Source organism: Vombatus ursinus, unplaced genomic scaffold (assembly GCF_900497805.2).
Source record: "Vombatus ursinus unplaced genomic scaffold, bare-nosed wombat genome assembly UNPS02000580.1, whole genome shotgun sequence".
NCBI classification, from domain to species: domain Eukaryota; kingdom Metazoa; phylum Chordata; class Mammalia; order Diprotodontia; family Vombatidae; genus Vombatus; species Vombatus ursinus.
This window is the reverse complement of record NW_020940358.1, coordinates 2,565,021-2,591,964: the sequence shown is the minus strand read 5'-3', so window position 1 is coordinate 2,591,964 and position 26,944 is coordinate 2,565,021. Positions and strand designations below refer to the sequence as shown.

General features: G+C 36.6%; 1 protein-coding gene across 7 annotated transcripts in view; it reads right to left on the bottom strand.

The window, feature by feature from the left end:
• Nucleotides 1-26,944, bottom strand: part of EHMT1 (euchromatic histone lysine methyltransferase 1) — a 293,851-nt gene that overhangs the window by 68,038 nt on the left and 198,869 nt on the right. For all 7 annotated transcript variants that reach the window (XM_027849525.1, XM_027849531.1, XM_027849548.1 and 4 more), the window contains 5 exons: nt 22,682-22,911; nt 21,805-21,978; nt 15,609-15,691; nt 12,664-12,770; nt 10,913-11,035 (listed from right to left, as the gene is read on the bottom strand). In XM_027849525.1, coding sequence (XP_027705326.1) covers nt 10,913-11,035; nt 12,664-12,770; nt 15,609-15,691; nt 21,805-21,978; nt 22,682-22,911 — 717 coding nt within the window. The remainder of the gene's footprint in view (nt 1-10,912; nt 11,036-12,663; nt 12,771-15,608; nt 15,692-21,804; nt 21,979-22,681; nt 22,912-26,944) is intronic.

The following is a 26,944-nucleotide window of genomic DNA, read 5'->3' as shown; positions in this document are numbered from 1 at the left end:
CTCATTTGGCATGACCTTGAGGCACTCTGACATCCTGGTTGCATTCCCAGGAATTGTATACTGCCAACTTATCAATGTCCTTTATAATATGTAGCAAGTAAAACTGAATATATTCCAAATGTGGCCTGACCAGGATAGAGTAAAATGGGACTATTATGAACCTAGTCCTGGACATCATTTCTACATTATTAACTCATGTTAAGTATGCAATCCACTAAGACACCTAGTTTTTTTTTCAGATGAACTGATGTCTAATTCCACAAATCTCTTACTTGGAAAAACTAGATTTTTGAACCCAAGTATAAGATTTATCCCTAATAATTTTATCCTTTTTACTTCAGATAATCATTCTAGTCCATAAAAATGTTTTTGAGTGCTGTTCTGCCATGCATGTTAGCTATTGGTTCTAATTTTGTGTCATCTGCAAATCTGACAAGTACGCAATTTACATCTTTAACCAAGTCATTGATAAAACTCAACAAGGTCACCAAGTTTTTCTTGAAGACCTATAGGAAAGGAGGATCCACTAGATTTCTTGGGAAATTCCAATGGAAAAAACCTCCAAAGCTGATATTTAACCATTAATGACTACTCTTTAGGCCCAACTACTTAACTACTTTCAAAATCACCTGATTATACTAAAGATTAACCCACATCTTTATATATCCTATCCACAAGAATAGCACAAAAGATAGTATTAAATACTCTGCAAAACTTAGGTTAGATATCAACAAGATTTCTCTGATCCAATAGACCAATTCAATAAAACCAATTCAAAAGGGAAAAAAACCCCCCATAAATGTTTCATCCAACACAGCATGAAAAAGTAAAGGTACACACAAAATGTATGAACTTGTAATTGAATAAAGTCCACAACCTATTAAGATAGAGCATTCTAGCCAGTCAGGTCTTCTTATTTGTTAAACTCAGGGTCTGCACAGATGTTATGAACTTGAAGAATAGTCTCTAAAAGGAAGGCTGGCCTCAATCATTGATTGGTCTCAGGGTCTGTCTGAGCCATGAGTACATCCTGTTCAGCATCCAGGTGGCCTTTTCTTTTCTATATATATGCATCCAACTGGTTGTCAAGCTCTTCCTCAGTCAGTGCAGGTCATCCAGAACCTTTACCTTGTCTTTAACCTCCTCTTCAACCATCAATGAACAAATGTTTACTAAGCATTTAATAATGTTTGGAATAGAAGGAGGAAAAGAAGATAGTTTTTGCCCTCAAAAAGCTTACAATTCTATCACAGGAAAAAAAAATATTCTGCATACATCTAAAAAAATACAAAGCAATTGGGCTGGAGTATGAGGCAAACACTAGCATCTGTAAAGATCAGAAAAGGCGTCATTTAGGAGACAGCTCTTGATCTAAGCTTTAAAGGAAGAAAGGGATATTATGAGAGGGAAATGAGGAGACAGTACCTCCCAGAAATGGGAGATAGCCTGTACAAAGGCAAGAAGATGGGAGATAGAATACCACATACGAAGAACAACGAGCAGGGTCAATTTTGCCCTCACAGAATACGTGAAGGGAATTAATGTTCAATAAAATCTGGAAATGCATCAAGTTAGAACCACCAGGGGTGGGAAATCCATGGCCTCGAGGCCACATGTGGTCCTCTAGGTCTTTGGGTGCAGCCTTTTGACTGAGTCTAAGTTTTACAGAACAAATCCTTTTATTAAGGGGATTTGTTCTGTGAAGTTTGGATTTGATCAAAGGGCTGCACTCGAGGACCTAGAGGGCCACAGGTTCCCCATCCCTGAACCAGATTGTGAAGGGCTTTAAACACCAAACAGAAAAGTTAGTATTCTATCCTAGAGACAAAAGAAAGATCTTGGAGCTTCTTGAGCAAAGGATATGATATGTTCAGGTCTGTGGATTAGGACATAAATTTTGTAACTATGTGAAATAACTGGAAAGGGAAGAAAGGGATTTGATAGAAAGAAACCAATTAGAAGGCTGTAGTAATAATAATATTGTACCACTATAATGGGCAGTTATGTGGTGCAGTGGATAAAGCACAGGGTCTGGAGTCAGGAAGACCTGAGTTCAAATCCTACTTCAGACACCTACTATACGTGTGCCCCTGGGTAAGCCAACTAAGCTTCTTTGCCTCAGTTTCCTCATCTGCAAAATGAGCTGGAGAAGGAAATGGCCAACCATTCCTGTATTTTTGCCAACAAAACCCAAAATGGGATCACAAAGAGTTGGACACGACTGAAAAATGACTGAACAACAATAAAGTATTGTTAAACCAGGGAAGAAGTGATAGGAGTTTGTGCTTGTGAGTAGAAGGAATGCATGTGAGAAATATAATGGTATCAACAAAATTCGGCAACTTACTGAACAAAGGGAAGTGTGGGAGAGAAAAGAGTTGAAGATGACTCAAAAAGGTTGTGAATCTGGTTATGGATAGATGGTAGGGGAGTGACTAGGTGCTGCAGTGTATAGAGCTCCAGCCCTGGAGTCAGGAGGACCTGCGTTCAAATCTGGCCTCAGACCCTTGACACTTACTAGCTGTGTGACCCTGGGCAAGTCACTTAACCCCAACTGCCTCAACAAAATGCCAAAAAAAAAAATAATAATAATAATTAGATGGATAGATGGTAGGGCACTCAAAAGAAATAGAGATCAAAGAAAATGGAGTGAGCCATGACTTGTTCTTCATGAAGACATGCCAGCCTTCTGTGATTACTTCTCTTCTCAGAAAGTCACTAAGTATCTCTTCAATAATATATTCTGCCAAGAATTAGAGTCAAGAACATTGTCCAACAGTTTGTAAATTTCATTTTTTTTCCCCTATTTTGGAAAAATAGGACCTCTTCTATTCTAGAATCAAACACTGATAACAATAGTTCAGCAATCAGATTTGCCAGTTTAGTACTCTCAATTTTCTCATCTGCAAAATGGGGATAATAATAGCACCTACATCTTACTGGGCTGTTAAAACCAAATAAGGTAAGTGTAAAACTTTGCAAATCTTAATGTGTTACATATATTAAGTTATCATTATCTCATTCCTTTCAATGGAATTCAAAACCAGTCTTAGGACTAACTGCTATCTCATTATTCCTTTACAGATAGACAAATTAACATTTTTTTTTTGTTAAATAAAAGTATCAGAATGAAAAATCATCTTCTGTAGGTTTATGAAAAGCACCCTCAGTACAAATCCAGAAACAGAATGGATGATGATACTCTGATACATATTTCATCCTGTATGTATGTGATTTTGATTTCTTCTGCTAGGACTTTATATTTCAAAGACTATTTGTTCAATGCTTTTGCTTTATTTATCATGATGACATTTATTAAAACTGTTCTAAAGTTTCTATGGAGCAATGTAACATTTGCACAACTGTGGAAAACAATTTGGACTGTGATAATGATCCAGTTCCATTACAATTGACTGGCTGAAGCCCAGAGGGCTATAAAATTGTGCACTCCTTGTGACCCAGCAATACCATTTCTAGGTCTGTATCCCAAAGAAATCATAAAAATGGGAAAAGGACCCACATGTACAAAAATATTTATAGCAGCTATTTTTGTGGTGGCAAATAATTGGAAATTGAGGGGATGCCCATCAATTGGGGAATGGCTGAACAAGTTGTGGTATATGAATGGAATGGAATACTATTGTGGTCTAAGAAATGATGAGCAGGCAGACTTCAGAAAAACCTGGAAAGACTTACATGAACTTATGCTGAGTAAAGTGAGCAGAACCAGGAGAACATCGTACACAGCAATAGTAGCACTGTGTGATGACCAACTTTGATAGACTTAGCTCTTCTCAGCAATGCAAGAATCTAAGACAATCCAAAAGACTCATGATGGAAAATGCTATCCACATTCAGAGGAAGAACTATGGATCTGAACGTGGATCGAAGCATACTATTTTCTCTGTTTTTTTTGTTTTTTTTTTTAATCTTGTTTCTTCTTTCTTGTGGTTTTTCCTTTGGTTTTAATTCTTCTTTACAAAGTGACTCAGAAGGAAATGTGTTTAATCTGACTCTAAATGTATAGCTTATATCAGGATGCAAACTGTCTTGAGGAAGGGGGACAAGAGGTAGGTGGAGAAAATTTAGAACTCAAAATGTTATAGAAGTGAATGTTGAAAACTAAAAATAAATAATTTTTTTTGAACTGAAAGATGATGAAAAAAAATTGACTGATTGAATTCTTTAGGATATTTTGAGGTCTGTTTGTAGCCTTGAAAGTTGTTTGTCAGGCTATGAAAGATACTGAGCTCCTGATATGTAATTCTAGTCACCAGGTTTTGTGGTTATGATTAGTCTCATTTTTCAAGGGGGTTCAGATAGAACTGGTCCTGGGACAAGTCATCCTGCCATTATTTTAATTTTCTAAGAACTACTGTATAGATGGATAAAATAACTACTCTCTGCAGTTCAATACTGATTTTTTTTAACCTAATACAAAAGCTCTATCCAGAATTAAAACACTTAAAGTTACATTCAAAAAATGCAGTCATGCATACCTGTGTAAGCCTTTACTATTACTTAGTCAAGTGATGACAATTTACATTAATACTCCCATAATTTGCTCAGCTATTCACCAACAAATAGGTACCAACTTTGTTTCTACTTCTTTCCTATAATAAAAAGGGCTGCTGCAAATATTTTTGAACATACAAGTCCTTTCCCTTTTTCACTAATCTCTTCGAGGTAAAAGCATAATAGCAGTATCACAAAGTAAAAGAGTAAAAGAATATACAGCTTATTGATTTGGGGGGCCAGCAGTGAGGAGGGTGTATAGTTCTAAAATCTTTTCCAGAATGGTGATACTTTTTTACAGCTCTAACAGTGCCCCAGTGCATGTATCCTTCTACATTCCCTCTAGTAACTGTTTTCTTTTTTTGTTATCTTTGCAAATTTGATCAGCACAAGTTGGAAATTTAGTCCTTTTCATTTGCTTTGCTAATGTCTTAGAGCATTTTTCCATTTCATTATTGATGGCTTGGATTGTTTTCCTTGAAAATTGCATAGTAATACCCTTTGATTGTGTATCTATGAGGTATGTACTTGTCAGAGAAATTTACCACGAAGATTTTTTTCACAGTTAACTATTTCCTTCTAAATTTAACTGCACTGATTTTGCTTGTGCAGATCATTTGTAATTTTATATACTTTTGATGTGAGATCTTTATCAGAGAAATAGGCTACAAAGATTTGTTCCCAGTTAACTATTCCCCTAATTTTAATTGCATTGATTTTCTTTGTGCAAAAAGTTTTTGATTCTATATAATCAAAATAATTTTATTTCCTTTGATACTTTCTATCTCTTTAATGGTCAAGAACTCTTCCCCTATCTATTGTCATGAAATGTATTTCTTTCCCTGGCCCTATAATTTGTTTATGATATGACCTTTTTACATCTAGATCATACATCCATTTGGAGCTTAACTGTAATATATTGTATAAGATATTGGTTTAAACCTAATTTCTATCAGAATACTTTCAAGTTTTCCCAGCAGTTTTTATTGAATACAGTTAGTTCTTAACCTAGTTGAATCTTTGACTTTGTCAAGTGTTATGGTTACTAAGTTTGATTGTTTCTGGTTACATAATCTATTCCACAGATACACTTTCCTATTCTTTATCCAGTAACATACACTTTTGATGATTTACAATTTTATTCTTGACAGCCTCCCATCTGGGGTAGCTAGGTGGTGCAGTAGATAGAGCTCCAGCCTTGGAGTCAGGAGGACCTGGGTTCAAATCTGGTCTCAGACATGTGACACTTACTAGCTGTGTGACCCTAGGCAAGTCATTTAACCCCTACTGCCTCACAAAAAAAAAAAGAGGAGAGCCTCCCATTCCTCCTAGGCTAATGTTGCTTTCCATCACACCTCCTTCCCCTAGTTCCTGAACTTTCTCACATGAGCGTATCTTCTTAATATATAATGCAACTATTCCTTCTTCCATCTCTTATCTTTACTATGACTTTAGAATATAGTATGCCATAGCCATATTTCAGGTATTCTTCCTTGTCTAATTTATACCTATGACATCAAACATTCTTATTGAATTAGGAAAGCTAATGTACTTTGCCTACTACCACCTATACCTAGCTATACTTTGTACATCTGTGATCAAATAACTGAAGATAAAGGATTTGTCGTTGGATCAATTAATTAATTAGTTAATTAACTGCTTAGTGAGTGAAATTCCCTCATTTAAAAGATAAGGAAGTTAAGGCATAAAGATTAAGCGACTGAAACTAGGTCTTCTAGACTCCACAGAAACTGTATTACTCACTACACCACACTTGACCCTTTATATCACCCCTTCCACTCCTCTTTCGCTCTAACCTCTAATAATAAGGAGGTAACTCTTCTCAGCAGAGCTGATCCCAGTGCTTATACCACTGATCCCATTTCCTCAAATCCCTCTGAGGTCTACTGTTTCTCTAATCTTCAATCTGTTTCCCTTTCTACTGTCAGCAAGTACCTACAGCTTAAGTAAACAGTAGTTATTGAGTTAAACACTGGACCACACTGGATCAGAAAAATGGAAGCCAGGAGGGAGTACATACCAGGTAGGAGACAGCCAGTGCAAAGGCCCAGAAGTAGAAGATGGAAAATCATGCACGAGGAACACAAAGGTCAGTTTGACTGGACTGGAGTGTGCATGGAGGGGAGTAATGTGAAACAAGTTTGGAAAGATATATATGGGCACAGGTTACAAAAGTATTTAAATGCCAAAGAGGGGTTTTTATTTGATCCTAAAGGAAATAAGGAGCCAGTGGACTTCATTAAGTAGGAAAGTGACATGATCAGACTTGTGCTTTAGGAAAATCAATCTGACAGCTATATGATAGATGGATAGAAGCATGAAGAGATTTGGAATGGAGACCAAAGAGGAGGTTGTTGTAATGGTATAGAAGAAAGTTGGTAAGTGACTGTACTAGGGTGGTGGCTATGTGAACAGAGAGAAGGGGGTAGACATGACAGATGTTTAGGAGATGAAAAGACAAGATTTTACAATTAAGTGGATATGTGGGATGAGTGAGGAAGAGGAAGAAATTGAGGATGATATCATGGTTGTTAATATAGGTGACTGGAAGGACGGTGCTTTTCTTGAAAGAAATAGGGACAGTTAGAAGATGAGTTTAAAGAAAAGAAAAATATGAGAGTTTAGGTGTAGACATATTATATTTGAGCTATTTATGGAAAATTAAATTTGAAATATCAAGAAAGTGGTTGTTAATGTAGGACCAGAAATCAGGAAGAAGATGGGGACTGAATATATAAAACTATAAATCATTTGCATCGAGATGAAAATTAAACTGACAGAAATTAATAAGATCACCAATCAATCTCTAAGCATTTTAGTGCTTACTATGCTCCAAGTAATGTGCTAAGTTCTAGGGTCAGTGACCTCAAAGACTTTACATTCAAATGGGAAGACAACATCTACGAATCATAGCATACAAGATTTAAGCAGAATACATGGAACATAACCCTAAAAGGAACAGCATTAGAACATGAGATCAAAAAATGCCTCTTAGAGGAGGTGACACTTAAGTTGTGTCCTAAAAGAAGTCAGAGAATCTAAGAGTTTGAAGCTGGGAAGTAGAGAATTCCAGGCTTTAGGAACAGTCAGTGGAAATACATGTAGATAGGAGAAAGACTGAGGAACATCAAGTGTGCTGTGAAGAACTTTAAATGCCACAAGATTCTGTATTTGATCTGGGAGGTAACAAAGAATGACTGAAGTTTAATTAACACAGCCAGGTCTATGCCTTAGGAAAATCATCTCCATTGTTGTGTGGGAAATGGATGGAGGTGGGAGAAGATCTAAGGCATGCCAAATAATTAGAAGGCTTTTGCAAAAGATCAGGAGAAATGTAATAAGAAACTAAATTAGGGTGGTGGCTTTGTGAATACAGAAGATGTGAAATATGCCAGACATATCATAAAGAAAGAAATAATAAGATTTGGCAACTGGTTGCCTGTTAGCATCTTGCCCTGCTTAAGTCTTAGCTTTAGACTATTCCTGCCCATCCACCCCTTTACTCCTACATATGTGCTAACTGAAGCTGGAGAACATCACAGAACCATACTAAATGGATTTACCACAAATTTATGTTACATAACCTTAAAGGAGCCCTCACTGCATCAAAGCAGACCATTCATACCTCTCTACTTAACTCCCACTCACTATAGGAACTCCTCCAAACCTTTTCATCCTTCCTCAAACCTCTCATGGCTCTTCCTTCCATCTCAGCTAAGACTGAGGCCATTTACTGAAAGCTCCCTCTCCTCATCTCCTCATCTCATCTCCTCTTTCACTTCTGTGTTACATGAGGTAGACCTTATCCTCACCAAGGCTTTGCTTGCAAAAGTGATCCAATTATATCCTGTCTTCTCCAATAGATTGCTCCCTCTATCCTCACTCTCTCACTTAAGTCTCTCCTTGGACACTGGCTGCTTCTCTACTGCCTACAAACATGCCCACATCACATCTTCTTGTTCCTTAAAAAAAAAATGCTCACTTGAGCCATCCATCACTGATTGCTATCTAACCATATTTCTCCTCCATTTTGTGGCACAAAGCTCCCTCAAAAAGCCATCTACAATAGATGCTTCCAATGTGATGTAGTGTAGTATGCATCATACATCATACATAGTTGTTTGCATGTTATCTCCCCCATAGCACTGTGAGCTCCTTGAGAACAGGGAGTGTTTTTTTCCCTTTCTTAGTATTTCCAGCACTTAGCACAGTAGCACATAGTAAATACTTAATAAAGTTTACTGGTTTGTTGAAATAACTGACAGTATGACACCAAGGCTGTAACCTTGGATGACTTGAAAGAGAGTGAAAAGAAAGATGAGAAAAGGGTCGAGGACAAACACTTGGAATAAAGTCATAGTTAGGAAGGATGTTCTAATGATCCAGCAATGCACACTGAAGAGGAATGGTCAGAAAAGAAGCAGGAGAATCAAGAAAGAGTACCATGAAAAAAACAGAGGTATGAATATATGAGACAGTGATCAACAATGTTGAATACTGAAGAGTGGTAAAAAAAAAGATAAGATCTGCAAAAAGGCCATGAGATTTAGCAACTAAGAGTTCACTAGTGACTTTGGAGAGACACATTTCAGTTGAGCAAAGAGGACAGAAGCCAAATTTTAGAGGTTTGAGAAAGGGAGAAGACAGGAAATGGAGGCAGTGAGGGCTCCTTTTCCCACACTGTGTTCCAGTCAAAATGGCCTTTATATTTTTCATATAACATTTCATCAGACCTTTTGGTGCCCTGGCATTGGCTGTCCCACATAACTGGAATGGACTCCTATTTTATCTCTGCATCTTAAAATCCCTTTTTTCCTTTGAGGTTTGTATTCCACTTTTTTCTGACATTCCCAATTGTTAGTGTTCTACACACACACACACACACACCCCCCAAACCCACCCCCCCCCAGTATTAATTAATTACACATTTGTTTTGAATATACTTAAGTATGTACATGTTATCTCCCTCAATACAATATAAGCTCCTTGAGGGCAGTGATTTTTCTCATTTTTTACTATGAATCCCCAATGCATAGCACAGTGCCTGGCACATGTAGCAGACACTAAATAAATGACTGCTGATTGGATGATCTTCTACATAGATTTTGGCACATATAAACTAAAGCTCTCTTCATGGTTGCTCATAGTTCACAGACCTGGAGCTAGAAATTAACTTAGAAGTTACATATATAATTCAAACCTCTCATTTTGTAAAATAAGGAAATTGAGAACAAAAGAGATTAAGGGACATTAGATGACATGACCACGAAATAGATTTCTTGTTGTTTTACAGAACACGGGAATAATAACAATAGCTAACAACTACACAGAATTGTAAAGTACATAAAATGTTTTATAAAAATCATCTCACAATCATGAGAACATGGTAAGGTAGAGACTCTACTTATTATTATTTCCATTTTACACAAAAGGAACAACTTCATCACCCTCTTTAATTGGCTAAGTACCAACTACAGTCTTTATATCTGACTGCAATTTATGTCTTTTGGTTTCCTTCAAGTCAAATATGAATATTATTTTGGTTTAGTTTCTTCAGTAGTATGGAAACTCATCATTCATCCAGGCCTCAATTATTAAGTTCCTACCATGCGCACAAAACTGTACTCAATGCTGAGAACTATGAAAATAATGAAAACTTACTCTGTCCTAAAAGAACTAAAAATCTTGTGGGGAAGAGAGGGGGAGAGGCTGGCAGGTGACATGACATAAAGAGATTACATTCATATAACAGTTATAAAACAGCTATAAAATAAGAACAGCATTTGACAGGAGAATAAAAGACATACAAAAGTATTATGTGAAATACAATGAAAAAATAATTCATGACTTAGAGGATTAGAGAAGGTCTCAAGAAGATAAGAGGTATATTAGCTGAAAGCTTCTTCTTGTTGTTCAGTTGTTTGAGTCATGACTGACTCCTTGTGACTTTATTTGAGGTTTTCATGGCAAAGATTAACTAGGGCCATTTTCTTCTCTGGCTCATTTTACAGATGAGGAAACTGAGGCAAAAACTGAGGCAAACAGGGTTAAGTGACTTGCTCAGGGTCACACAGCTATGAAGTGTCTGAGGCCAGATTTGAATTCAAGAAGATAAGTCTTTCTGACTCCAGGCCCAGGACTCTATCTACTATACCACCTAACTGCCCTAAGCTGAAAGCTATAATTTGCTAAATTATGTTAAAATTAATGTTTTCAAGCACTGAATAAACAACCTGAGGTTCTGAGTCATGGTATTTTCCACTTTATAGTCCTTTAACATAATCCCTAGCTGTACTCTATATGACTCCATATGAAGTTTCTTCCATCTGCTGGGAAAATCTACACAATTATAGGAACTAGACTCTAACAATCATACCTTAGGATCTACTAATGCTCCAGCCTTGATGAGGTATTTTACAGCATCCAAATGGTTGTTTTCTGATGCCTCCATCAGTGGGGTTCTCTGGTCTTCTGAACAGGTGTCAATGTTAGCACCAGCCTATTGAAACAAATGACAGTGGAGGAAAAGGCAGGAATGATTATTATAATTCTTGCCTTCTGGATAACAAACTATTCTACATACTTTATATCTGAACATTGGGAAGACAAAAAGCCTTATCACTCTTATGTTAACTATACAGTGTGCTTTCTCACAAGGAGCTAAATACATTATTGAAATAGCCCCTAATACAATTTATTTATCTAAGGGACTCCATTAAAAAAACCTACTTATATTCAAGTGCTTTTCACTGAGATATGTTATATAAAAATATAAACTATGTCTAGAATTACATATAATTTACAGAGTAAAAGAAGTTTAAAGTTGGAAGAGACCTCAGAGGCCATAAGTCAAAACCATAACTGAATAAAGAATCCCATCTACAACATAACTGATAAGTGATCATTGAACCTTTGTTTAATTATCTCCCAAGGCAAGACATTCCATTTGGGGACAGTTCTAATTCTTAAGAAGTTTCTCTTACATCAAATCCAATAATAATACACAATATTTTAGGTATGCACAACATTACACACACACGTATACATGTGTATATACATATATGCACATATATATGTAAAAATCTCATTTGATTTCATCCTAACATATTCTCTTTGCAATTGCTGTACTATATACTACTCCTAGCTTCACCTTTTGAGGCCCAGCAGAACAAGTCAAATTCTTCTTTCAGTATGTAACACAGAAATAGGCTATGCTCATTAAGTCCCCCAAAACAGAAAAAGGAGGTTTACCGGACTTCAAAATATATTTTCTTCATAGAAAATATTCTGAATGATTAAATTCCTAGCCTAGCCTAAAAATTTTAATCTAACTAAAAAATATGGTTGAAATGATATTTGCAATAAATAGGAAAAAAATATTCATTAAATACAACTAAACAATATGAAAAAATTTAAAATGAGTAAAAAAATAACTTTTATTGCTTTTAAATGTTGCTGCTTGAGGAAAAGCAGGTTCAGTTAAGAGATGAAATAAGGAAGTCAATGTCAATTTTCAATATCTTTCTGAATTTTCCTGAAATCCTCTTTCTGAACAAACTATATGAATATCCAAGTTTCTTTTCATGGGAAAGAAAGAACAAAAGTGAACTGATCAGTAATTAGTTTGACTACAGTCATAGTAGTGGTGGTAGTGGTAGCTGCTAACATTTGTATACCATTTAAGGACTGAAATAAGCTATCCAGCTATCTATCTATCTGCCTATCTAAAATCTCATTTTGATTCTGAGAACAATCATATAAGGCAGGTACTACTACTATCTCTATTTGACAGTTGAGAAAACTGAGGTCCAGAGACGTAATGTGACTTGCCCGGGGTCACAAAGATAAGTATGTGCTGGGATTCAAACCCAGATCCCCCAAATCCAAGTGCAGCACACTCATCCCCAATTCTAAGCTGCATCATTATCACAGACTCATTAGACCATGGACATAGGGCTGGAAGAGATTCAGAGTATTACAGATAATAAGAAATAGAGTAGGATAGCGAACCCAAGTCCTCTGATTCCAAATCAAGTACTTTTTTTCTATTACATCATCATAAGGGAATTAAAAACTTCTAAAAGAATGTGAAAATATATATATTTATTGTGAATGAAAAAGATGAACCTGAATCAACATATGACAGATGTCCACATGGCCAGACTCTGCAGCTGCATGGAGTGGAGTTCTTTTATTCTGGTGCTCCATTTTAAAGTTGGGATCAATCCCATCAACTGTAAAATAACCATGGTTTATTAATAATTTCATATATTATAGCTTCTGCTACAACTTCAAACTAGATTTTAAAATGGCAAATATTTGTGTACACACCCAATTAAAAAAAAACCTACTAGTGTCTTGGAGGCTGTTGTTATTGTTGGAAGGGAGGGGGTACTGGAGGAGGATGGGGCAGGTGGAAAGTGGGGAAAGAGAAGTAGGGGACAGCATTGGATCTTTCGGATGGATATTATCATCCCAATGTGGAAATTTCTTCAACTGAAGCAGGTTGGCAACTCACTTATAACTGGAAGTCTCAATCAATCAACTAGCATTTATTAAGCACCTCCTCTGTACCAGGCACTGGGCTAGGCACTCAGGAAACAAATACAAAAAAATATATATATATATCGCTACTCTCCAGAGTTTACGTTCTATCAAAGGTAGCTGGTGCACTGAAAGTTTAAGTGACTTGCACAGCTGAAGTGTGTTTAACTCTATATGACTCTAACTGATTTTTGTCCTACCTTCACCTCCATCCCACCAAGAGGTCTTGGCAGGCCCCATAGTTACTGCCTGCTGAGCCTTGCCCACATTATGTGTCACCCTACCGCATCAGTGGAACCCCTAAGATCCTAAAATGGAACTGAAATTGTGAGCACTTTAATCAACTGTCACTCATTATTACCCTGAAGGCTAGCAAACCTCCACCACCTGTTACTCTTACTATCCTTGTGTTTAATCACCAACTGAAGCCACCTTTCCACTCTATCCTAATCCTCATTTGCATTCTCTCTCACCTTTGCCCTCCCATGTTCCACTCCATTTCTACTGGATTACTGTTGTAACCTCCTAAATGGTTTCCCTGCTTTAAGTCTCTGCAAACTCCAATCTCCACATGACTGGCAAAATGATTTTTCTTAATACATAACTCTGTCCCTTCCTTACTGAATAAACTCTAGGGGCTTCCTCTTGGCTCTAGGATCAAATATCAACTCCTCCGTTTGGCATGGAAAGTTTTCATGACTTGGTCCCAATCTATCTTTTCAGCTTCATTACACTTTACTCCTATTATTATAACTATAGACAAGTCAAGTAATACCTCTGTTCTTCACACATCTCCGGTATGTGCTATGGCAATGGTCATCACTCATGATGGTGGATGCCTCACTAAATTCCTCTCTACTTTCAGATGCAGTTGAACTACTACCTTCAATACAAAGCATTTCCTGATCTCCCCAACAGCAGGTGCCTGACCTCCCTAATTGCTGTGTGTGTGTGTGTCTGTGTGTGTGTGTGTGTGTGTGTGTGTGTGTTTGTGTGCATGTACACACAGTTTCTTCCAATAGAATATAAGCTCCTTAAGAACACAGACTATTTCAGTTTTTGACTTTGTAGACCTCACACCTCGAACTGTGCCTGGCACAGAGCAAGTAATAAATGCTTGTTAACTGCATCCTGATGCAGACCCAAATCACTTTATGCCTAGAAAGGAAAGGGAGGGAGGGAATAAGCATTTAAATAGCACCTACTATGTTGCATGTACCACGCTAAGCAATTTTTATAAATATTATCACATTGGATCCTCATGACTCCAAGATAAGTGGTATTTTTATACCCATTTTACAGTTGAAGAAATGATATTATATGTACAAAATTTTTGCATGTTGTTATCCCCAATTACTATGCATACTCCTTGAAGGCAGGAACTGGTTTTGCTTTTCCTTATATTCCCAGAACTAAGTGCAGTCTCTGGCACATAGTCAGCATTAAATAAATTCTTGTTAAAAACTAAGACTAGTCCTCTAGTCTGCATGTACACAGTCTTTCAATATATTTGGGAGACAATGTGTATGTATGTGTGTGTGTGTATGTATATATATATATATATATATATACACACATAGTGATAAATCATTAGAATATCATTATAATTTTGACAAAACATAAGGAATTCTTTAAGCTTAATAAAATCAAATGCTAAATCAGTTTCATTAACAAATTAAATAAGCAAAGCAGTTCAAGATTGATAAGATCAACAAAAATGTCCCAACTGATGGCTTCCGCGATCTCCAGCACGCCATTTAACGTCAAAGACATAAAGCAGCACTAGAGATGGTTAGGCCAAACCACTTTTCAGCTCCTTTTGAATCAGTTCTTCACAGTGCGGCTTCCCCATTTTGCTATCTGCATTAGAAATTCCCAGAATATTGGGCATATATCCATGATCAAATAAAAATTTAAAAAGGCATTCATTATATAAACATTAATTATTTTTAATTAAACACATCAATGTTTATTAGTATCAATACCAGAGTTGTCTATAATAAATTATAATGATTAATTAATATACCACTTTAGGGTATCATACTATCTTTCCAAGAGTCTGGCATGTAGTGCCAGTATTATTAACCTCATTTACAAATAAGGAAACTAAGACTCAGAGACTGTGACTTTGCCATAAGCACATAGCTAGTAAACACCAGGATAGTACAATCATTAAAAATAATCTACTATGCAACTAGCCCAGTTATAATACTACTTTGCTTTCTATATGTTCTAATCTGATTATTACTAAATGGCTGCTTCAATGAAAAAAAAAAAAAAAGAGTTTCACAACCACACTGATACTGGAGCAAAAAGACTATGTCATAAGAGAAATAGAACAAAAGAAGAAATCCAAGTTAAGTATGCCCCTTACTTTTATGAAAGAAGGTAAAAAAATAAGACAGCAAGTGAGTTGTGCCCAAAGAGAGCACTACACCACATCACATGGCCTCAAACATTAGTAGAGCAAGTAATCATGAACCCTGGGCCCAGAAGCATAATAATCTTGGATATCAAGGTCTACTTACCTAACATAAGCAGCACTTTTTGCAGTTCTCCTTGCCTGGCAGAAAAGTACAGCTGCTTTGGGTGGAAACGTAACTTCTTCGGTCTATTGGGAAATAAAAATGAATCAGTGACTCTTAAAAGCAAATAAAGACATTTGTTACCTCAGCTTATGAATATATCCCATGCGATGTTGTTCTCTACAGAATTACCTCTGATAACTGAAATGTTACTAAACACATCTTATATTCAAGTCACTCCAACAAAAAGAGTATTTCATAAAATAAACTTGATGTATCCCAAGGCCAAAGGTATTTGGTAAGTTAAGCATACATATTGACTGACATCTACACACCAATTTTTTTAGGATAAACCTAAAAATAACACTTTTTCAGTGGGTCTGGCTACATGATAGTACAAACAGAAAACGAGGATCTGGTACAAGATGTGAGCTGCCTTCTATTTTTCCAATGTAAGAATAACTGCATCTTGCAGCCATACAGCAAAACTTACATGAAACGAATTCATACAGAACATCCAGGGAAGAGAAATGTGACATCTCAATATAGGTTAGGAGGGAATTAAACAGGCACTACCAAGGTCATCCCACACAAGACAACCAAAACATTCTACATGGATAAATTCTTCTTATCTTAAATGATATATTAGTACTGACCACAGTGCCTACCCTAGGGGCACTATATAAATTCTTATTGCCCTTCTTCCTTCCTCCCATTTATGTACTGCTCTGATAAAGAGCAACTACCATATGATGGGAACTAAACATCATTGATGACTACTACTAGATATGGAAAGTAGCTTGGTATTCACTATTTGTAGCCCTTTGGAATGTGGATTTTAACCCATCCTTACTAGTGTATACAGGTGCCATAAGCAACTAAATAATAGCAATTACTTAGTGTTTTCTCTTGAAAAATATCATGATGCTCTTGACATCATTTATTATATACATAAGAAAACATGTCCAATTCAGCCCCAAAAGAATAAACCATGAAACATAGCCAAGAGAAAAGGCTAGAGGAAAGGTCATTGAATATGGAATAAAAAATTGGCAATTATCTTCTTCATTAGTTTAGCACATAATGACGCAATGACCAGACTAAACTTTCCAAAGACAAAAATGATGTCTTAAAGAAACTTATGTTTCAGTGACAGATATGCATAAACCCTTTTGTTGCTTTTCTCCTATAAGTACCTCAACTACTCTACAAACAAGGAGACAGTGGAATGATATGAAAGTCAATCACCAATAAGCATCTATTAAGAGTCCATTATGAGAAGGAAGTGTATTCAAGGCATGGCAAATTTTCAGAGGAACACCAGTGAGCTGGGAAACAGAGTGTCATGTTCGAGGAAAAAGTAAGGTCAGTGTCATTGGATAAAAAGAGTACATAGAAGGGAGGAAATTGTAAGAAGACTGACACAGTAGGAATGGGGCAAAATTGTTAAGGTTTTTAAGTGGCAAACAAAGGATTTTATGTTTGATCTTGGGGATAACGGGGAATCACTGGAACTTACTGAGTAGGAAAGAATATAATCAGACTTGCATTTTAGGAAAATCACTCTGGCAGACTATCAGTAAATATGTGGGAGCGGGGAGAGACGAAACAGGGAGACCAACCAGAAGTTTATTTCACTATTCTAGCACTGAGGTATAGGAGGATCTTAAACAAGGTGGCAGCTGTGTGAGTAGAGAGAAAGGTTCATATAGGAGTGATGTAAAGTTAGAAATGACAAAGGACGTGGCAGCAGATTGGATATAGAGGGAGGACAGTAGTGTCCTGAACAGTAATAGGGAAGTTTGGAAAAGGGATAATTGGGTTGGGAGTGAAGTGGAAGGTGAAGGGGGAGGTGGGAGTGGGAGGGTAAGAGGAAAGGTAAAATGAGTTGTTTTGACATGTTGAGTTCAAAATGACTACCAGATATCCAGTCTGAGACGTTGAAGAGAAAGTTAAGTAATGAGGGACTGGAAGACAGGAGAGATGTTGGGTGGGATAAATCTATCTGAGAATCATCTGCAGAGAAATGATAATTGAATCCAGGGGGAAAAATAAGATCACCAAGTGAGACAGTCTAGAGGAAGAAGAGGACCCAGATAAACATGTGGGAGACACCTATAGTTAATAAACATGACCTGGAGGAAATGCCAATAAAGGAGACTGAGAATGGCCCAACAGGTAGGAGGAAAACCAGTAGAGAGCAGTGTCACAAAACTTAGGGAGAAAAGTATCCAGGAGAACAATCACCAATAATGTCAAAGGCTACAGATAGGTCAAGAAGAATGAAGACTGACATTAGATTTGACAATTAATTGTGAAGGGCTTTAAAAACTAAACAGAATTTATATCTGATCCTAGATAGAAACAGGGGAGCCCATGCAGGTGAGTGAGTAGAAAAGTACCATGATCAGATTTGTACTTAAGGAAAATTACTTTGGCAACCCTGTGAAGGAAATATTAAAGTTCAGAGAGTCTTGAGGGAAGAAGACCAACCAAGAGATTGGGGGAGGGGAAAGAAAAAGCATTTTTATATAGCACCTAATATGTGCCAGGCTCTGTGCTAAAGTGCTTTGTAAAAATTATCTCATTTGATCCAACAATTCTTCAAGGTAGCTCCTGTTATAATCCCCATTTTACACTTGAAGAAACTGAAGCAAACAAAGATTAAGTGACCTGCCCAGATTCACACAGATAGTGTGTGAAGCTGAATTTAAACCCAGGTCTTCCTGACTTTGTTCACTGTGCCATGTACCTTACTGTTACAATTATCTAAACAAGGAGATGAGACACTAGACTAAGCTGGTGGTTGTATGAAGGGGTCAGATGTGAGAGATGTTGTCGACATAGAAACAAGATCAGGCAACTGCTTGGATATTTAGGGTGATGGAAAATGGGGAGCTGAAGATATTAATACCAAGATTACGAAAGTGGAAGATTAGAATGGTTGTGCCTTTGACAAAAATAGGAGTTGGCAAATGGAAATAAGTTAGGGAGAAAGATAATGGATTCTGGTTTTGATATGTAAAGTTTAGGATGCTTTTAGGATATCCTATTTGAAATGTTCAATAAGCAACTGATGATGGCAGCGTGAAGCTCAGGGGAAACTGGGACTAGATATAGTTCTGGGAGTGACTGAGATAAGAATGATAACTATACCCAAGAAAGCTGATAAAGTTATCAAGACAAAGTGTGTAGAAAGAGGAGAGGTAAGTACATAGGATGGGATCATCCACAAGTAGTTAGGAATCATGATATGGATGATGTAAAGTCAGACAGAAAAAAAAAAGGGTAATGAAAATTCAGAGAGGAGAAGAAATCCAGGAAAGAGTGGCCAACAGAGTCAAATAGGTCCACAAACATGAGGAATGAGAAAAGATCATCAGATTTAACAATTAAGAGATCACTAATCTTTAGAGAAAGCAAATTCAAAGTCAAAAGTCAGACTGCAAAGAATTGGGGATTGAATATAAGGAGAGCAAGTGGTAGTAACGAGATTGCTTTTTCTATCATTCTGGTTGAGAAGAAGAGAGATACAGGATCAAAGCTTGAAGGGATAAATGGCAGAATCTAGTAAAGTTTTTTAAGGATGAGGGAGAACTGGGCATGTGTGAAGATAGCAGAGAAGTAATCAATAAATAGGGGAAAGCTGAAGATTAGTAGAGTGACAAAATTATTGGAGTTGCAATCTGCTGGAGAAGATGGAGGTGGTGAGATCAAGGGCCTGAGGAGATGCCTTGGCCTTGATAAGGAGAAAGGCTATCTCACTGTCAGAGAATGGGGGAAAGGAGGAATGTGAAAGATGATGTCAAGAAGTTTTAAGATAAAGAGAAGAGGAGAAAATGAAAATTCTGTAAAGTAATTTGAGATCCTCAGAAGTATAATGCTTTATAAATTTTTTCAACATTTAAACTCTTGGCTTTATGACAATGTTTCTCAAATGGGCAGTTCAGGGAAATGTCAAGAAGGGAATAAATATAAGACTTTTCAGTATTACTCATTCAATCACCATTTATTAAACACCTAGTGAATTCTAAGCATTCAGTGTCCCTTACTGAGCACCAGAACAGTACTTGGAGCCTATATCTTATCTCAACCTGAACTGCCAATTTTTTGCAATTAACTGCAGAAAGCCAGCCCTATCCTCACTATCTATTTACCAGAGAGACTAACACTATTTTCAGTCCTCCCCTCAACAGAATTCTCTATCTACCATCAATGAAGTTGTTAATTTCTCAACAACACTGGGGATTTTAAGGAATAAAATAAATGCACATCTTTAGTCATGGAACTGAGAAAAAATTCTGAACATCATTTCATCCATTCAAACATGCTAACTGGATCATGGGTCACCTTGTCATTTCTTCTCTAAGGGAAGTCTAGTCCATTACAAAGGTTAGATTAGCACAGATATTAGAGAATCTTCTAGCCTAAACAAATGGCAGTTGGTGATGCTAGGACTAGAATTTTCAGTAGCTCTGAATTACCTATATATCTACAATTAGCTTGTAACACTGAGAAGTTCTTTAACCTTCTTCCTGGATCACCTGTAAAATGGTGGAACCCTGACAAGAATATAAGGCATATGACCTAGTTTACCTACTTAATGACTCTACTCTCTTTGAACATAAAAGATACTATGTACACTTTGTGGCACCGCTGGTATTTATAGTTGAAAGTACCCACTCATAGCAAACATAAGGTTTTCAGATTCAACAAACACAGTTTGAGCATTGAGGCTGTTCTCCTAAGAACTCTGCTCTATTAAGCAAAATGGTGTAATTATTACAATACCGTAACAAGTCTGATACATTAAACTTTAGTACAAATCCTATAAATTTACCTAATATTGCACAATCTAAGATTGATTTTTGAAAAGAGACAGGTACGCACACTTCTATCAGAAAAATAGCAACCCTGCATAGGTAATCTCCTATCCTACATAAGGGTGAATGATTTATTTTAACTTCGTTGGTAAAGAAAGCCATCCCTTACAGGCTGGGTATCTGGTTCTTCCTAGAAAACATCTATCTACATGTATGCCAAGATTTTTAATTTCAGAATAACAAAACTCAGGAGACTTCCATCATTGCACAAAAGTCACTTAAGACTGTAGAGAGTATGTCACTTTCCCAGGGCTACAGACAAAGTCAGAGGCAAAGATGGTTTCAGTACACAACAGATATCTGACAGCAGTATTTGGAAAGGAAATTTTTCTTCCCTCTTCCAACTCTTTTTTTTTTTTTTTTTGGTGAAACAATTGGGGTTAAGTGGCTTGCCCAAGGTCACATAGCTAGTACATGTCAAGTGTTTGGTCTGAGGCCACATTTGAACTCAGGTCCTCCTGACTTCAGGGCCAGTGCTCTATCCACTGTACCACCTAGCTGCCCCCCCCCTTAAGGAACAATGCTTAAGCATCTTTTATTTGGCAATGAGACAACCCTAATGAGCATGATTTTATAACTTACAAGAGGCCATTTTCTCCCTTGGTTAATGAAAAATAAATTAAGCTATAATAATGTCACAAAATTAGAAGATCTGAGTAACTTTCGTTTGTAAAAAGCCAAGTAAAATTCTGATAAAAATACCTTACATTCCTATAGTATACAAAGAGCTTTCATTTTTAACAGCCAAATAAAATAAGGTAGGTGTTACAAGCATTATTATGCCCATCTGATAAATAATTAAACTAAGGCTCATGGAAAGTGAAATGATTTGCTTATGGTCAGAAAATAAGTAGCAGAAGTAGGACTCAAACTCAAGCTTTCCAATGTCCAATTCAGTATCCTTTCTACTACACATACCATTGTCGTTATTGTTGTTCAGTCAGGTCCTCCTGACTGTAGGTCCAGTATTCTATCCATTGAATCATCTAGCTGCCTCAAACATGCATCATGCTACCACTCTTAAGTACTGTTCTGCAAAAGTTTTAGAGAATGAGACATTATAGATGTAATCCTGACAAGTTGATAAAACTAGATGGAAAATCAACTTGGACTTCACCAATCAATTCTAGCCAACTATTTCAAATGATTCAGCTGATGGGGGGGGGGGGGGGGGGAGAGGCACATCAGGCTGGAATAAGTGGAGAATCATTAAGATTAATAGAAACGAGCTCTAATTGAAATTTCCAAAAGAGTGGCAAATGAGCTCTGAAACCTAAATCCCAACAACACCTTTGTTAACTTATATTGGAACTTACTTTTCAGAATCCAAAGCAATCAAAGCACTCTCCAAGGTTTCTTTTACTGGTCCCTGTGAAAGACCAGTAGTAGGCTTGACAAAAACCGAAGACCCAGACAATTCGAAGCCTTCAGTAGCTTGAGGAGTTGAACTCTCAGGTTTCTCCTCCTCAGACAACTGTGTTCCAACTCCACTTTGTTTAAAAAAAAAAAAAGGATTTGAAACATTGAGTAAAGAAAACAAATGGAAAAAAAAAACCCATCTTTAAAAAACTCAAAAGCTTCAAAATATTTTCTTCATAATTTTCTCCTACTATATGTCTTTTCTTTTATGAAAATTATTTACTTTAGCCATCCTGAGAACAGGTAACATTTAAAACTACACAAAATTGCCATAAACTAATCTGTCACAAATTGATAGCTCAGACTAGGGTCCCCATAATAAATAATTACAGAATAACGATTGAAGAAGGATTCACAACAGAGTTCCCTTTACATCAGGGCTTCCTTAGCACATTTGAATGTATCTGACAGCCAGGTTGAAGCTCAGAAATGCTTAGGTCTAAAACAGTAATAAACTAAAAATCAATTTAAAAAGATTAAGATTTCTACAAGTATAACAAAAGATATTTAGAAAATTGTTCTGATTCACACATAATCTTGGAAAAAATAGAAATTATGAAGAGGGAAGCTTTTTAAATGCCTAATTATGAAAAGGACCAATGCTATTAAGAAGACAACAGGGCAAGGTGCACTGGCAAATGAAAGCATAGTACATATATGTATATGCCTCCAGAGGTAGCATAATGGAGCACTACTCTTCAGATTCCCAGACAAAAGGCCAACATTCTTTTGCCAATTCTAACAAAATCAATGCAATATTAAGTTCCACCTTACCTGCTACCTGTTGTAGTGTCAGCCCTTCCCTCTACAGTCACTGGTTTCTCTTGGACATAGGTAAGCGACACCGTAGAAGTAGTGTCTGCTTTGGCTATGGTCACCTCTTTTGCTTTTGAGGTTTCTTCCCCACAATGGGGGCAATAGCTCGTATTATTAACATAGGAGGCACAGTCCTTATGAAAACGATGAGAAATGCTACTTTCAGGTTGACATTCCATAAAATTACCCTAAAAATTTTTAAAAAAAGAAACACATGAAAATGGTTAATTTTATTATAACCAAGATCATATAACTGGCTTTCTGAAAAATAACTGGCTATTTATTAATATAAAATTCAACTGATACTATGCCGTGCTTTAGAAGATTTTTTAATAATGCACTGAATCTAAGCTCCAGAATAGGGGTCATTCTGCCCTCATCTCCAACATAAGGTACAAAGAATCACAAGACAAAAGAAAAGCTGAACAGAGATTATTATTTTTACACTGTGACTCAAAAAAATATATACAAAACAGAAAGACCCCCCCCCAACATCTTTTTCTTCTAACAGTGATGCAACTCATTAGCCCATTAGAGTGAAAGGGAATCAGTACAGTGATAAACTCCAACCCATAGCTATAATTTTGAAAGATTCATGGCAGAAATTACACTAAAGAACAACAATGCAATTTAGCTTCCAACAGAACTATAAAATGAACCTGGGAAGACACTAATATTTAATTAATGGCAGCTTAAGGAAAATAGAGGATAGCGTAAGTGTTGTTACAACAACAGAGACTTTATACCCTTTTATATCCTATTGTCTTTGAAAGTCAAATTACAGTCATGAGTTGGAGCTTGATAATCAAGATTAATTTATGCAAACAAAGGATAGATAGTAGATGTCTTTGAACCATTAAAAACATGCATTAGAAGTTGAGACTTGCAAGTTCAGGGTGAGTTCCATTCTACCAGTGAGTAGGTCAGTCACTTTTGCTCCTTAACATACTGGTTAAGTCAACCCAGAAACTAGGTGAAAAAATAAGTGGATTTCTAGGCACACAGCCTAAGGAGGTCAAAGACAGGAAAGGGGGAGTAAAGGTTATCTGAAGGATGTTTGGTTGGTTGGTTGGTTCGGTAGCACTTGACAAATATATGCTTAGTGATGGTGGGTGGGAGAAAGAATTGGGGGAAAATGGAGGGATAGTGGATGAGTCCATGTCAATCTATTGCCAATAATGAAAAACTGACAGAAACATGCTGAGTGACAGGAAATGGAGGGTGGGGGGAAGAGTCAATCCTATGGTATTTGTTTACTGGGGGCAATATTATTTACTCTAACGGGGCTCTAGATTTAATCAATATTGTACAGTAAAGTGTTAGACCTGTAATCAGGAAAATCTGGGTTCATATCTTACCCCCAACATTTATTAACTGTTATGACCATGTAAAAGTCTTTTGACTTCTCTAGGCTTTGATCTCATCTATAAGATGAGGATAAATGATATACCCAAAACACAACACTAATTATGTGATGATCAAATGAAATAATGCACATTCAATGCTTTGCAAGCCTAAAGTACAATATAAACATCAACCACTGATATTACTAAAAATAAATAAGGACATTCTACTGTCTGTTCCTTTAAGTGACAGACATGTTTCCTGGAATCTAAAATCTGAGTAAGTACAAAATAAAGACATTTAGTAAAATCACAGTAAGCTGGCGTTCCCCAGTTCTGTTTCAGCCATAGACTGGATAGCTGTATCCTAGGCAAGAGCAATACGAATGTAAGGTTCTTTTAAGGGTACTTGAGTTTTGGGTAAATGTGAGCGCAGCTCAAAGAATGAGGAGACAGAATTAAAGGTAGTTATTTTGTGATCATCACTTCATCAGATAAAATAAGCCAAACAACTAAAAAGTATATAGAAAAAAATTCACATCTTTCTCCTGAAGAATTCAAAATATTTCAAAAGTTCTCACATCTATCTCTGGATAAAAGCTATAGGATTTGGAGCTAGAAGTGACCTTAGAATAACTAATTTGCCCCCTTATTTAATAGATGAAGAAATAAAAATACAGAGGGGAGGTATTCAAGTAGTTAAATGGATACAAAGTAAAGGTAGCTACCCCACGCTACAAGAGTTTTATCCTCAAATTCAGCTTTGTCTAATTAGAATACTAGTTGAATGTGGCTAAACATTGCTAAGTATTAGCAAAATAGACCAAGGTATTCAATCATATAGCAAACATTTAATGAGTGTCCATACAACTAGACTTAACACTGTTGGATACAAAAATCAGTAAAATCTACTCCTTGCCCTCCAGAAGCTTAAAATTAGTAGTTAAGATATACACATAAATAAGTAAAAGATAGGGCAAACTAGAAGTTCCCTAAGAGATAGATGAACATGCTGAGTTCACAAAAATCACACCCACTGGGGAACACTTCATAGGGAGGATACATTTGAGAAACAGTTTGAAGGGATGGATTGGATGTAGTTTGGAAGCAAGATAGTAAGCAAAAAAAAAAGTCATAAAAAAAAGGAAATTAAGACTAGAAAAAAAAATGGAAAAAATGACCACAGAGGGATCTGTGAGGGTCAAGGACTGAGCTTAATTTAGTAGACAATTTGGTTGGAAAGGGGGAAGAAGACTGGAATTTTAGACCAGAGGTTCTTAACCAGGGATCCATGGACTTCAAGAGGTCTGTGAATAAATTTCAGGAGGTCCATGAACTTGAATGGGGGAAAAAATATTACATCTTTATTTTTACTAACTTCTAACCAAAATTTAGTATCTTCTTCAATTACTTAAAAATATAATTTGGGGTGAGGGTTAATCAGAAGCAAACACTTCGAAGGAGGGACAAGGTCAAAAGAGAAGAGAATAAACGGGGGGTGGGATAGGATGAAGGGAAATATAGTTAGTTATTCACAACATGACTACTATGGAAGTGTCTTGCATGACTACACATGTATAATCTGCATTGAGTTGCTTGCCTTCTCAATGAGGGTAGGTGGGGAGAGAGGAAGGGAAAAAATTTGGACCCCAAAGTTTTAAAAACAAATGTTAAAAATTGTTTTCACATACAACTGAGAAATAAGATATACAGGCAGTGGGGTATAGAAATCTATCCTGCCCTACAGGAAAATAGAAGGGAAAAGGGATAAGAGAAGGGGTGGGGGTAGGGGATAAAAAGGAGGGAAGATTAGGGGAAGGGGTATTCAAAATGCACACCATCTTAGGCTGGGGGGAGGGAAGAGATGGGGAGAAAATTCGGAACTCAAAAAATCTTGTGGAAGTGAATGATGAAAAACAAAAATAAATAAACTAATGAAAACAAACAAACAAAAACCAAAAACATAATTCGGAGAAGGAATCCATGGACTTTACAAGAATTCCAAAGGCCGAGGGGCAGCTAGGTGGTGCAGTAGATAGAGCACCAGCCATGAATTCAGGAGGACCTGAGTTCAAATCTGGCCTCAGACACATAACACTTACCAGCTGTGTGACCCTGGGCAAGTCATTTACCCCTATTGCCTAACTCATTAAAAAAAAAAAAAAAAGAATGCCAAAGGATCCATGACACAAAAAAGATTAAGAACTCCTATTTTAAATCACTGGAATAACAATCACAAGTGCTACAGAAAGACAAATTTGACATGAGATAGATGGGAAAGGAGAAGGACTAAAGGCAAAAGCACTCTATGCTGTATTTTCACTTGTAGTTTTATGTATGTGTCACATCCCTTCACTAGATCATGCATCTTATGAGGACCCTGGAATATCAACAAATGACTAGAACAGTGCTCTGGATTTTATAAGTGTTAATAAATGCCTGCTAAATAGAATTGAGTTAAGAAAGGAGGCAACAGCAAATGAGAAAGCAATGATGGCCTGAAGCAGTGTATTAGTTAGTATAAACGGAATGGAGAAGATCAACTGAAACAAATGACTAGATGTGGGGGCAAGGGACAAGGAAGAATCAAAAAATGCAAGACTGATGATATCACTGACAAAAATAAAGTCAGGAAAAAGGAAAATCTGGTAAAAGACATGATAATGAGCTAGGGTTTTGAACAGGTAGAGTTTTGGGGTACTGGTGGAAATATCTAGTACACAGTTAAAAATGTGGGACTAAAGGTCTTGAAATGGAAGGATTAACAAAATATACAAATTGCTGTCAAATTCATCTTATAGTTTCAACTAATGAAGTGATTAGTTCCTTGAAGGAGAGTACAGAAAGAGAAGAACAAAAAGCAAATCCAGGAGGAGAA